The sequence below is a fragment of the Mus caroli genome, chromosome 2, assembly GCF_900094665.2.
Source record: "Mus caroli chromosome 2, CAROLI_EIJ_v1.1, whole genome shotgun sequence".
NCBI classification, from domain to species: Eukaryota; Metazoa; Chordata; class Mammalia; order Rodentia; family Muridae; genus Mus; species Mus caroli.
Window position 1 is genome coordinate 96331276 of NC_034571.1, and position 13660 is coordinate 96344935.

The window sequence follows — 13660 nt, forward strand, 5'->3', positions numbered from 1 at the left end:
GGGCCTTCTGACGAGGGCTGGGAGATGCCTAACCTACAGCTCCTGGGGCCTTCTGACAAGAGCCTGGGATATGCCTAACCTACTGCTCCTGGGGCCTTCTGACAAGGGCCTGGGAGATGCCTAACCTACAGCTCCTGAGGCCTTCTGACAAGGGACTGGGAGATGCCTAACCTACAGCTCCTGGGGGCCTTCTGACGAGGGCCTGGGAGATGCCTAACCTACAGCTCCTGGGGCCTTCTGACAAGGGCCTGGGAGATGCCTAACCTATAGGTCCTGGCAGGACCTTCTGACAAGGGCCCTTTACTCACCATACAAAAAGTCACAGAATAGCTGGAGGCAGTATTGCTTCTCAAAGGGTGGACCACAGGCTGGAGATGGTGACAGAGTGGCTGAGGGAGTGAAGGGGACATGTGTCCCAGGGAATGATTGGTGGACCTTTAAGGCTTTTAATCAGCTTACTTCTACTTGAAAATCAATTTTTACCTATAATATTTATAACCCAAAGCTAAATTATGATTTTATATTTATGTATCAAGGTCGATGACAGCTGACACAATTCCTGGAGACTTCTGTTCTGAGCCCAAAGGCCAGCTAGATGAAAATGTTAGCACTGATATAAAATAAGACCTACTGCCTCAGAACAATGCCTTCAAAAAGGAAATCTCCCCTTCTAGGGCACTTATAAGTTATAGCCCAACATATAGTCCCTTCCCATTTCATGTGAGGTAATTAGATACTTATCTAGCAAAGTGTATTATCAGCAAATACCAAATACATTTCCTTACAGAGATTTCTCACTAACTCAGTCATCTGATCAAAACAGAGATAATAAAAACCTAAATGGCTAGTTTCGGTACTCCCTGATCTACAAGGTAAGGTGCTGACATTAAGTAGCCATAACCACACCTCCCTGTTTGCATGACTGCTTTGTCAAAAAAAGATGTGATTTGGTTTTATGCATGAAGTAAATAAGATTATTGGGCAAACCAAAACTTGGTGAGGGAAAAAAAGTAATGAGAAGCCATTATTCATAAAAAAACAAGTAGAAAATAATTTTAACTATTGATTTGGAATGAACTATCATTATTGATTTTACTATTATATAGCCTATGAAGTGTAAATGTTAAGTGTTGTTTAATAACAGCCAACAATTTAGCTATAATGCAGAGATGGTTTTAATGATTTCTGCCCATTAAATAATTAGATTACACTGGAAGCACTGCTGAGCATTAAGAATGCTAACATGCAGGAGAAAAACAAATGAACCGTGTTCTGGTACAAAAGCAAAGGGTGCTTGAGAAATTAGGTCAAGTAGAACCTTTCTGGGCCTCAGAAGGTAGATCACGCCAGTGCTCACCACCTAATTCTGAAGACTACCACTTAAGCCAGACAACTACCTAAGATGCCAAGTTCTGATGCTGTGGTCGACATGAACAAAAACCTTAAGTACAACTCTGATTTAATAATTAGATATGGCAAAGATATTAAGGCTGATGGCAAAGACTCCTACTGTGCTAACGAGCCTCTGTCCATGGTCTGGCACTTGTCACTCGGGCAGGCTAATTCATGACTGTCCTTCTGTACAGCATGCATCTGGAGCACTACCTTTGTTTTAACATGAAATCTGAACACCAGCTCTGAGTCTGTGCTCGTCCCCAGAAACCCAATGGCTCGAGGTGCTGCTCTGGGATCAGAACAGCTATCACACCACCCACCTGCATTCTGAGCTGACAAAAGCAGAAAGAAGATGGCACTCATCATTTCCAGAGCATGCACACTGGGAGAGGCTGAAGCCAAAGTCTCGGGTTCTACAACTGTTTTAGAAGAGGGCATCTGTGGAAGCCACTGGGGCAATTCCTCTCTCCAAACTTCACCTTAATGTTAAACTTAGCATACAAAAGCAAAACTTGATACTACATGCACTAAGGATCACTTTTTCTCATTAAGTCTTCTGGAATGGTAGAGGAGGCATAAAGACCAGGAAAAGAACTGGGAAATAGTGGGAGAAAGAAGGTCGAGCATTATGAATGTAACTTGTAATGCTGTTTCCTTAAGGTATCAAGAGGATAACTCTATTACTGTAATTTTAAACATGTTCTTAAAATATTTGTGCATGCATTCAACATAGTGGCACATGCATCTAGCAGGCAGGAGAGACACTGCAACACATTCAAAGCCAGAGTAGTCTATGTATTGAGACCCTAATGGGTGGGGTGGAGGAAGCAGACAGTCACATGTCAGTCTTTGCTGTCCTACCAGTACCACTAAGCTGTTCTCCAAAGGGGCACTAGTAACTAAGTTCAAGAACCCTCCCTCAGACCCTCTGTTCCTTGACTTGTGGACCATTTCCCAACGTCCTACCTAACACAGAAATCAAGTCTCCTAAATGATGAGCTGCCGCTGATCTCAATGACAGTAATTGCTTCATGACCTATACAAACTGTCTCCTTCATCTTCATCACACAGGTCCTGATTCCCAGACAGCTCTGCAGTGTGACAGAAAGCTGCAGACATCAGTTACTCTGCTATGGCAAATGCTTCCTCAAACTCCTTATTTGACCTACTTCTGGAGCCAGCACTTTCTATATCCAGACCAGGATCCCAGACACACACTCTAGATGTCTCTTGCGTGATTTTCAACCACGTTAAGGGCAGTATTCATTAGCTCCTACCTGTATTACTTTATGAGCCTTACCTCAACTGATCCCCTTACCTCAGAGGTCATTATCTGTTGTAATTTACACTGCATGAACTTGCCAAGCTAATCCCTCTCAGGTATAGCTATAATTATTTTGCATTTCTTCAAATCTTCAGTGGTTAATGAATTAAACAGAACATTTATCCTAGCCATCAGATAACAGACAAGGCAAATCCATCTTATGAAGATAGTTGTTTTATTCCATTTTTACAGAGTTCAACTAAGGCACAGACTGGTAGGTGATTAAAAAGATATAAATCAGAGGGAAAAAAAAACAGCTTCCCAGGCCAGAGCCACCACTTTCTATCTATTTGTTCTAGCTAACTCTCCAAAAGTTCCAGCCACTGTAGTCATTTAACCAGAATTAGAGTCACACATTGCTATGAGGATTTCACATGTGGTTACAGGCCCATTTTTTGGTCTTTGCTGTACCTTTATTAGGCTAAATTCCACTAGAGAAAGGCCCATCTATTTTAACAGACTGTTGAGAGACGATTTTAAACAAATGCAAAGATGTACCAATTTCTTGACTAGAAAGACTTGCCTACATAAAGATGTCAGATCAGTTCTTACTGAGCTAATTCAATGCATCTCATTAATGACCATGTTCTCCGCCACCTGCAGACCCTAGAACTGATTACGATTTAAAGGAAGGATATACCAATAAAACTACTTTGTTGAAAAAATAAACAAGAGAAATCTGCAATGCCTATCAGATTTTAAAGCATACTATAAAACTTATAATTTAAATGGTATTAACTCACAGACAGATCAATGAAAGAGAATAGGAAATCCTTAAGAGAATTAACTGCAAATGGAAACTCCTCTGAATGAAGTAAGCAAAGGCTGAAGAGCTAAGAATTAAATTATTTTAAAAGTGCATCTCCATACCCGGGAAATTTATGTGACTGGTGATGATTTTATACAAGTTCAAGTACCTTTCCCTACCTGGTGCTCTAATTAAATTTAATTCTTAATAATGGTGCAATTATTCAGAAGACCCTTGCATTGAATATAACTTACACTAACAAAAGCAATGAAAAATCACAAAAGAACAGTGTGCCTTGTTTTAAATTTCTACACAGAATACGCTGTTTAAAAATCCTTTCAGAAAAGGTAAGTGAAGGGACAGGGGATTACGCAAGCGCACATACTCTTTAGTGAAGATCCCTCGAGGGCCTGTGGCTGTGCCCTGGCTGGCGTCCAATGAATGTTTTTCCAGAATGTTGCGGGCAGCTGGACTTAAGCGGAACCTAAGAATAAAAACACGGAGATGAATGAAATTAATTAACCCTTATATTGATTGAAATAGATCTAAATGTGTCTACAGTTTTGCTGATAATTAGGAAAATGAATTCTTAACACTGAAGCTAAAATGAGTCTCAGAGAGAGCCACAGTCAGGCTGTCGAGATGGCTCAGCTGTTAAAGGCGAGGCTCATAACCCAAAATGTAAGGATAGTCACAGTCACAAACTAATGTCTATCAATCTACTTTATCATCAAAACACTCTTATAAAGCAGCGAGTAGTTACCCATTCTAAATAACTTTAGAAAGAGTAAAGGTCAGAACACACGTAAGATGGCTTCTGACTGCCAGTGTAAGTCAGGAGCAAACACAGGGAGCCCGGCATGGAAATGAGCAATGCTCTGCCGCCCAGGGAGCTAAAAGGTCACTCTGGTTACCCAGATCCCAACAATCTACACTGCACTCTCTGATCAAACTAGCACAGTATGCTTTGTAAACAGTAATATTAGGGCTAGGGCCTGCGTACTGAGTTTGGATCTCCAGTATCTACATAAAAGACAGGTGCAGAGGTGCCAATCTGCAACACTGGCACTGGTGAGCTAGGGACAATGGTCACAAGTACCTGTACTATCACAGGACAGTTGGAAAAAAACTTACCTGTGTCAGAATCTCAAATACTGAACTGTTTGAATAGGAACATATGCTAAAATGAAATTTTCATTTTGTATTAACGATACACTGGACACTTGAATTTACATTTAAACACAAAAAATTAAGTTTGGTCTCATGAACATCATTCTGCGATTTTAGAACCTAATTGAGGTTCAGCATAGATACCGATGATTTTATTCTATACTGAGCAAGCAAGGCTTTTAGATTCTAGACCAAACAAAACCGGTATTCACTGTTTATCAAATGAAGAAGGATGTAAAATAACCATGTTATGTTTCAGTGTCCTAAGAGAAAAGTGGACGATGCTGATTTCAAACCCCTAAAATAATCATTACCCTTTTTACACAATAATCATGTTTGATTGGACATCCATGGTCACATAAACGCACTCACCGTGCCGTCCCTTTGTGTTCCTTTCTGGCAGGACAAGGACTCTGCGGCTGTGGAGAGGGCTGAGTAGGCGCTGCTGGTTTTGAAACTGGAGGTGGAGCACTGACATCCTTGGGAATTTCCACCTGTTTCCAGTCTTCCCCTTCTTCAACCATCAAAGCAATGAGTGAACCCAGCTGTATATTTTTAGCACCTTCCTCAACCTGTATTTTAAAAAGACAATGGTCAGGATAGAAAAACCCAGGGTCACACGAAGTCACTAAGTCTCAGGTGCAAGGAAGACCTGAGCTAAAGGACACTGAAGACAGAGGGCTGTCCTCTTCCAGCTGCCACCTTCTGTCCCTGTCATTCCTCTCACTCTCCAAGTACTAATGCTGCCTCTGTGTCTTAGTCAGGGTTTCTATTCCTGCACAAACATCATGACCAAGAAGCAGTTGGGGAGGAAAGGGTTTATTCGGCTTACACTTCCATACTGCTGCTTATCACCAAGGAAGTCAGGACTGGAACTCAATCAGGTCAGGAAGCAGGAGCTGATGCAGAAGCCATGGAGGGATGATCTTTACTGGCTTGCTTCTCCTGGCTTGCTCAGCCTGCTCTCTACCAGCTCAGAGATGGCACCACCCACAAGGGGACCTCCCCCCTTGATCACTAATGAGAAAATGCCTTACAGTTGGATCTCGTGGAGGCATTTCCCCAATTGAAGCTCCTTTCTCTGTGATAACTCCAGCCTGTGTCAAGTTGACACAAAACTAGCCAGTACACTCTGGAAAGGAGCAAGACCCAGAATTTCCTGGCAGCCTCAAACCAGAGTTTCCCTTACTTCTTCTCTGATGTCATTTACTTCCTATCCATGGAGAGGCTGTGGGTACAGATGTCAACTTCCTGTCGCCACTAGCTTCTACATGGTTTCAGAATTCTATCAGTTCATAAGGGATTAACTCATTACTTTTAAGTAAATAATACTAATTAATTTTAAGTAAAACTTTCTCAGTAAAATTTATCTCTGGAGGGAAAAATGTCCCATAATGCACATAGAGCAGGTTAACGATTCTGGCTGATTTTAAGTTTATGTCTCTATTAAGTTTTTCCTGGAATACCTACCTAAAAACCTAGGAAATATCTCAGGAGCTTCTCATAAGGGCATCAGAGATACAGTGCTATCCTAGCTAATGAGATAATGTTTTCAGATGGTATCTGTCAACTAAAATCTAAACAAAATAAAGATTTAAAAAAAAAAACCAAAAATATTTTAAACATTCCAGCAGCACAAATTTGTTTTTTAAAATAATAATTATAATTTCTTTCTTAAAATAAGTTTTGAGCAAATCTTTAGATGACAATGTCCTATACTTTTGATAGTGGGAAACAATGCTGTTTCTTTATGGTTTCCTCTTACTTCCTCTCAATGTTCATTACACATTGGTTTAATGAAGAATATGACAGGCTGCAAGATGTTCATTAATGCAACAATTACCATGAAAAGTTTGACTTGTGGGATGGTGTGACATTTTAAAGTAACACTAATTTTGATATTCATTAGTATGTACACTATCCTGAAATTTAAAATAAAGGTCAGCTCTATGGGTTAGCTAGGAAGCTTCGCACGCTTAGTGATTACCAATGGAGAACAGAAGCAAAGACTGTAACAGGAAAGGACAGAGGCTACACCAGGCTACAACCTGACTACACAACACAAGCTAAAGAAGGGAATGGTCATTACAGTTCTACATAAAGTCATTAAAATCTTCTAGTGAATTAAGTCTTTCCTAGGCATGCTAGTGTGCTGCAGACATTTACTTCTATTGTAGGTAGCAATAGTCAAAGCTGGTGCAAACACATTAACAGTGGCATAAATAATCTTCTGCAAAATCCCACTTAGAAACCTATCGGGCCTTTGCCACACCCCTCTCCTGGCCTGATGCTCTACCACAATCAGGAGTCTGGGACAATAAGCATCCAAGATGCTCCCACACACTGTCTTACTCAATCAAAAACCTCTACGGCTCTTAGGCCAATGTGTTTTAATAGAAAACGAAGTCTTTTTACTACTCACAATCTGTGGTTCAAGTGAACTGTCTTCCCTACCACTGTATTCCCTCCTGAGCTTCAACACTGTCTCTGTTACGATGGCTGGCAACAACTGGCTATGTGAGCATAGTAATGATTGTTTTGCCATGGCTGTATCTTTATCTGCCAAGTGAAAATAGCAACAGTAGCTATCAAAGATTTGTTAGAAGGGACAAAGAAGTTCCCGATATAAGGGACTTTGAACAGTGCCTATCACTTGACATACACAGTAAAAATATAATTTCTGTGTTTGCCTTCAAGTTACTAAATTAAAACAAACATACTCAACAGGGATCAATATTAGACTACAGAGTTCATTTGGTAAGGATTAGAAATCCGTGCCTAATAGATCAGCACATACAGGGGAACATAATGAGACAACCTGCAAAAAAAATAATCATGCTATGCTCACATGGCCAAGTTGTTCCAGCTATAGTAACAGATATATGCCATGACACTAGAATATGAATGGACTGAGAATAACTGTTCAGTTTTCAGTATTCAGATGACCAAGTCTTTTCTTAATTGCTTTACTATCCACAGAACTTCGTTTTATGCCAGGGTTTCATACAGTCCTCCTCGCCTGGCATCTAGCATGCTGTGTAGGCAACACGGCTTACAAAGGTTAAACACAGGAACTTCCCAGTGACCACAGAATTATATCACCAAGAGTGAACAAGGCATAATCCATAACCTTCTTAAAAATGTGAATTCCAACTACACAGTAATGTTGTAGTGATGAAGACACAGGGTGCAATTTTATAGAACCTGTATCTTTAAGCACAACTAGTTGCCTGTCTCTGAAACTAAAAATCTGTCACACATCTTCCTAGCAAATCATTTTATTATGTTTACAAATATAAGGATTACTTCACAATGAAAAGCAAAGGTATAGCTCTCTTGCTTGGACAGGGAGATGGAAGGGAAGAAGACTAGAAATACCACCTTCGTGGCTTCTGCCCCATTCTGCCTGGTAAAACCACATACTTGCCGGCAGGAGCACACTGCTTCCTAGTCCTATTACTCAGAAAGCATTGGGATACTACTGAAGTCACAAAGGCCTACTACATACAGTCTTTCCTCTGGTGGGGAAGTAACCAGTACTAAAGCAGCCATCAACTATATCCATTTCCCACCTCGTCTCAGAATTTAGGACCAGAAGGATAGACACTACTGACCCACTAGAATGGCTAGAGTTTGAAACACATTACTGAGCAGTTAAGTGGAAAATGCTATTATCATGGAGACTTGCACAGCAATCCAGAGCTACAGCCAAGAACAGGCTGCCAAAAGCACACACAGGAAAATGTAGTTGAGTTTGTAGCATATGGTAATTCAAGCAGTCCTTTTCTTTTGCAAAATACCGTACAAATTATTAAGCAAACTACTTTTGGTATAGATTTTTTCCAGCTATAAAGACAAAAAAAAATTTACCCTTCAATTCACATTTCGCTCAAGTACATTAACTGTATGTTCACTGGTGTGTTTTAAGGGGGCTGCTGATAAAATACATTGCAAGGAGTGGACATTGGAAATATTAGAGTGTTGAGAATAAAACACCAGGGGCTAAGAAAACAAAACACCCAACAAGATCATTTCATATAGGAAACAAATGAGAGAAGGAAGGTCTACATGAACTAGAGTATAAAATCTTAAAGTGCTGTATATGCGGACAGAACAGAGAAAGGTCCACATCTAGCCAGAGAATAAAGTCCTAAGGAACTGTGTATGTGGAGAGAATAGACAAAGGGGGTGGGGTAGTTATACCTAAGCGTCACCTAGAGAATCAAACACCCATCCACAGAGGATGGCCATTAGAGGGACAGCTTGCTTGAGCAATTCAAGTGGTAGAGGGCAAAATGGATACTCACTGCCCAGTCACAGCAACCATGACTAATGGTGGGGCCAATGTCACCAAGGGCTGAGTGACCAGCAGCGCTGATGGCCACAGCAGCACTACAGAGTCCTAGAATGACATTTATGTATTTCCTTACTTAATCTTCCCTACTATGGCATGACTTCAATCATCTCCGCATCTAAGGGAATGACATCAACAAATGAATTTGCTACTTGTTCCACGTCATGTAGAGCTGACAGCACTTTCCACTTACTATCAACCTGGCAGTGACTACAGGGCCCACAGTCTCAGCTGTCACACTAACACCATACTGTCTGCTCCAGGACAGAAAACAAGTGGGCTCACAGTGAGCACACGGCACAGCCCAACAGCCATGCTTTACCCACACAGCTTTAAACTGGTTATATTATTTGCTCTGTATAAATGGTCTAAAATTCTGTCCTAAAACTACAATACACAAGACCTTTATATATAGGGCAATTACTAAATTTTGGCACTAAGATATTGTAAAGATGTGAATTAAAATGTATTATATAGTAGATAACAAGGCACACAGGAGGGACTTTATTCAAGGAGTTTACATAAAGAAAGATATCCGTGTCTTACCACTATCTTGGCTAAGATGCCATCATCGTTTGCATCTAAGGTGACCACAGCCTTGTCCGTCTCAATTTCACATAACGAGTCTCCAGCACTCACAGCTTCACCTGAAAAACAACAGTGGGTCTGTTTGGTTGTTCTGTTTTAAAGTGACATTTTATTACTTATTTATTTAGTGCTGTATGTGTGTGTGTATAGTTTGTATACATGTGTGTACACATACACACAATACATACATGGCTCATGTGGGGAAGTCAGAAGACAATTCGTGGGCGTTGGAGTTGGTTTTCTTTTTCAACCATATGGGTCGCATGGACAAAACTCAAGTCATGGAGCTTGCAGGCAAGTACTGAGCCTTCTTACCAGCCCTGTTTTATTCTTCTAAGTATGAAAATTAGTATGAACATGTGTACAGCATGAATGAATGAGAAAGCATTCTATGCTGTGAAAATACAATTAGTTCTCAATGTGTGTTTGCACATGTATGTGGATATTTTATGTTTTCCAAAAGCTATATAACGGGTATATTTACTATAATAAAAATTATTACAAAGATAGATAAAATTTTAAAAATGAATTCATACTCAGAGATAATAACAACAAACGCATTTATTTTTTGGAATAAATAAAGAGTCCTTGTGTCTTTATTTTTATTTTTGTTTTTAAAATGAAATTTTATATATCCATGCTAGGCTTAAGTAGACAAGGACAGCCTTGGATTCCTAATCCTCTACCTCTTGGCTTCTACCCCACCCCCACTTCAGGGATGGAATATGACTATTCCATCAAGTGAGAAACCATATCATTTACAATACTTTTTGTTAACTGTTTAGGACAAATTCAGAAACTCTGCTAGCACTACACAGCACAGAATGAATATAGCATAAACAGAAAATAAAATACATCTGTGATGCCAACTAAGACCATTTCTATGCAACAGAAAAAATATAAAACTCGAAATGTATACAGGAGACAACACTACAGAAGTGCAGGTTTCTGGACATGGAGGCCAAGAAAAAGATGTGTGTTGCGTGGAATAATGAAAATAACGGCAAGATCCCATGCTGTGCTGGGCAGCGGCGGGTCACAAGGCTCCAGTGGGGTCTTCTCATCTCAGCAGACTCTCTGGCCCAAAGTTCCCAAAATGTCTCCACCGGATTTGATAAGTTCCCTTGGCAGGTCTCTGCCACACCAGCCCCGTGCAATGATGGCCCACCTCGGGGTTAGCTGTCACAATACATGTTAAATCAAAACTCTTGAAGCTTATAAATAATCAGTCAGATTTACATATCAATAAATTCTCAAATCACAAGATGCCCACACAATTTCTGAGCCAACTGATAATGTTACAAGCTGCCCATCTAGATTAGACAAGTTATCCCAATTATTCTATCCTTTTATGATATTCATATCTACCTGTGGCTATTTAAAGCCACATGGAATCCGGATCATCTTCCTCTTGCTCCATCTTCCTTCCTTGTTCTCCTTCTCCCCTGTCCCCATCTCTGAAATTCTTTGTTCCACCTCCCTTTTTCCTGTCCAATCACAGGATTCTGTTGTATTAATATTTAAAGTGACTGGACAGGGAAATTTTTGCTACAGATGTGGGCCTGACAGAATGATCAGTTAAGGCTTCAGGAACCAAAGGATAAGAAATGAGAGGACTAAAACATCTCTCAGCAATATGAGCTGAGGCAAACTACCCTTGAGGACAATAGATGAGCATAACCCAGGGTGTGGGGAATGGGCAGGAGGAGAGAATGGAAACAAAACAGCAATCCAAACCACTGCCCACCCAAAGCAAACCACAAAACATGGTTCTCAAACACATAAGAAAACCAATGTTATAGAAATAGAATACAATCAATAATTACAACAGAAACTACATTTTGGGAAAACTACTATAGCAAATCTTTTCAAGTATTTTGAGATAAAACAGCCATTAAGAATACAAGAAATTTTTAAAAATTACAGAAATGAAACAAAATAGTGTCAGGAAGAAAAGAAAACAATTAAAAGTTGTGGAGAGAAAGACTCAAGGTCCTGAAGTGAGGCATCAAGGAGACAAAGCAAGAGCATGGCAATGGAGGGGGCACCAGCAGCACTCCAAGGGCAAACGGGATCAGGAGTTTCAGGGATGGCGGCTGGAGGGACCAGTGGAGAGGCAGTTGTAGAGACCCCTGCTGAGAAGTTCCCAGTACTAGAGGCAGGAGTCAGGGTGAAGAGTTCTAAATGGTTGTATTGATTAAAGCGGGTACATAAAGGAGTCGTGTGGCTTGGAGGGAGGCTCTGACTTTTATCTAGGTGCTGGTGACAGGATGTGTGCACACGAATGTTAATTAGCTTGACTGTGATGAAAACTCAGCAGGGAACAAGAGTATTAGACAGTATAAACATGAATCCACAATTGATAACCAGAGAGACTGCATCGTCGACAATAGAAAACACACTTTAAAAAGTTATCAGGAAAAAAACAGGTTACCTCAGTGGAATGACAGAGTCAGAGCATACTTCAGGAGCTGCAAGAGTCAGGACAGTGAAGTACCACAATACTGAAGAAAAACATTGTCTGGAACATTAGACACAGTCAGACAGCCAATTAAGAATGAATTGTCAAGTATTTCAAGGCACATAAAGTGTAGGTAAATTTACTTGTAGTGACTACTTTAAAGAGCTCTTACAAAATGTAGTTTAAGACAAGCAGACACAAATAGGAGGGATGTACACAAGAAACAAGTCACCACTGAAGGTGCTCACAAGTCATCCATTTACAATGTAACACCAAGGATTAAAAAGTGAATTAAACTCTAAAAAAATAACAGGATAGATAAGGAGAAGGTTTAGTGAGGGCTAACTGCGCTCACAACTTTGGTACAATTAGAAGAAAACTGAATTAATATTAGATCCATCTGGCAAAATTTAGGGATTTAAAAATATAAATAAAATCTATAGCATTCGAAATTCAGGAAAAATAGAAAACAACAAAATGATTGTCTAAAAGAAAGTGAGAGTATAAGAAATAAAAAGAATAAAAACAGAAATGTCTAAAAAAATTATAGAAATCAGCCCAGGGTATGAGTGATGGCAGTACCAATGAATAGATTAAAACCATCTATTACAAACAGATATTCAAAATGTACACAATACTAAAATCCTTGCAAATATGCCTTATAAGAGACAGACCAAAAACAAGGCTGAATGAAAACTACAGAAGTAGAAAAATATGAGATGTATAAACACATCTACTCATATACAGTTCTCAGCTGTATGCAGCAGAGATACTAACCGGCTGATACAGTAAGAGGATACCAAAGAAAAACCTAACATTAATAACTACGCCATCAAAGTTCAATGTATGGGACTTCTCTGTGTACCAGAATGAACAACCAGGTGATTTTACCTCAGTTACAGGAGCTCAGGACTACGAATATTAATATTTTAATGAAGTAAATTTAGCTGTTAGACGGTATTTATCAAACATCTAAAAGGTACCTATCTCCTTTATCTCCAACAGGATGTTTTGACCAACAAGTAATTTATTGACAACCATGTTGTGCACTAAGGATGTTGTCGTGGGAAACAAGATCAGGTTTGTCTGTTTCAATTTCTGATTCAAGGAACTCCCTACCTCCCTAGTAAAGTCAGCAGGGTAAGAAGTCAGCATGCTCTGGGAATATCCAGGAGGCCGTCTAACTCATCTCTAGAAGCAAAGAGAAGCTCCCTAGAATAAGAGGACAGCTCCCCAAGCCCGAGAAGATGAGGGGGCAGTGCGCCAGCCACGCAAGAAGGTGCACAGCCAGAGCCCTGAGACCACAGAGCAGGATGCTTTTTAAGCAAGTGGCAAATAGAGCAGGGGAAGCAGTGGAGACCAGGCTGCAGAGAGGCACGAACAGCAGGAGAGCTGTTCCTCGAGCCTGCCCTCCTTGTGCATCTTCCTCAGATGCTTCAGGAGAGGCCCATCTCCAGCAGAACCCCCACCCCAACATTTCTGCTGGAGGAATGGGAGAACCTACTAGACTAGGCAGCTTTTCAAAGACTTCTTAGACACAGACAATAAACTCTGGTCACACAGAAAAAAATACTGTGGTATTATTTTTCATGCACATTTAAATTTCAACTACTTTTTAAG

At 40.2% G+C, this 13660-nt stretch overlaps 1 protein-coding gene across 1 annotated transcript in view; it reads right to left on the reverse strand.

Annotated features, from left to right (window-relative positions):
- Window positions 1-13660, reverse strand: part of Pdhx (pyruvate dehydrogenase complex component X) — a 58224-nt gene that overhangs the window by 15482 nt on the left and 29082 nt on the right. Inside the window, exons 3-5 of the mRNA XM_021151849.2 lie at window positions 9538-9638; window positions 5010-5209; window positions 3853-3951 (exon numbers count right to left, since the gene is read on the reverse strand). Coding sequence (XP_021007508.1) covers window positions 3853-3951; window positions 5010-5209; window positions 9538-9638 — 400 coding nt within the window. The remainder of the gene's footprint in view (window positions 1-3852; window positions 3952-5009; window positions 5210-9537; window positions 9639-13660) is intronic.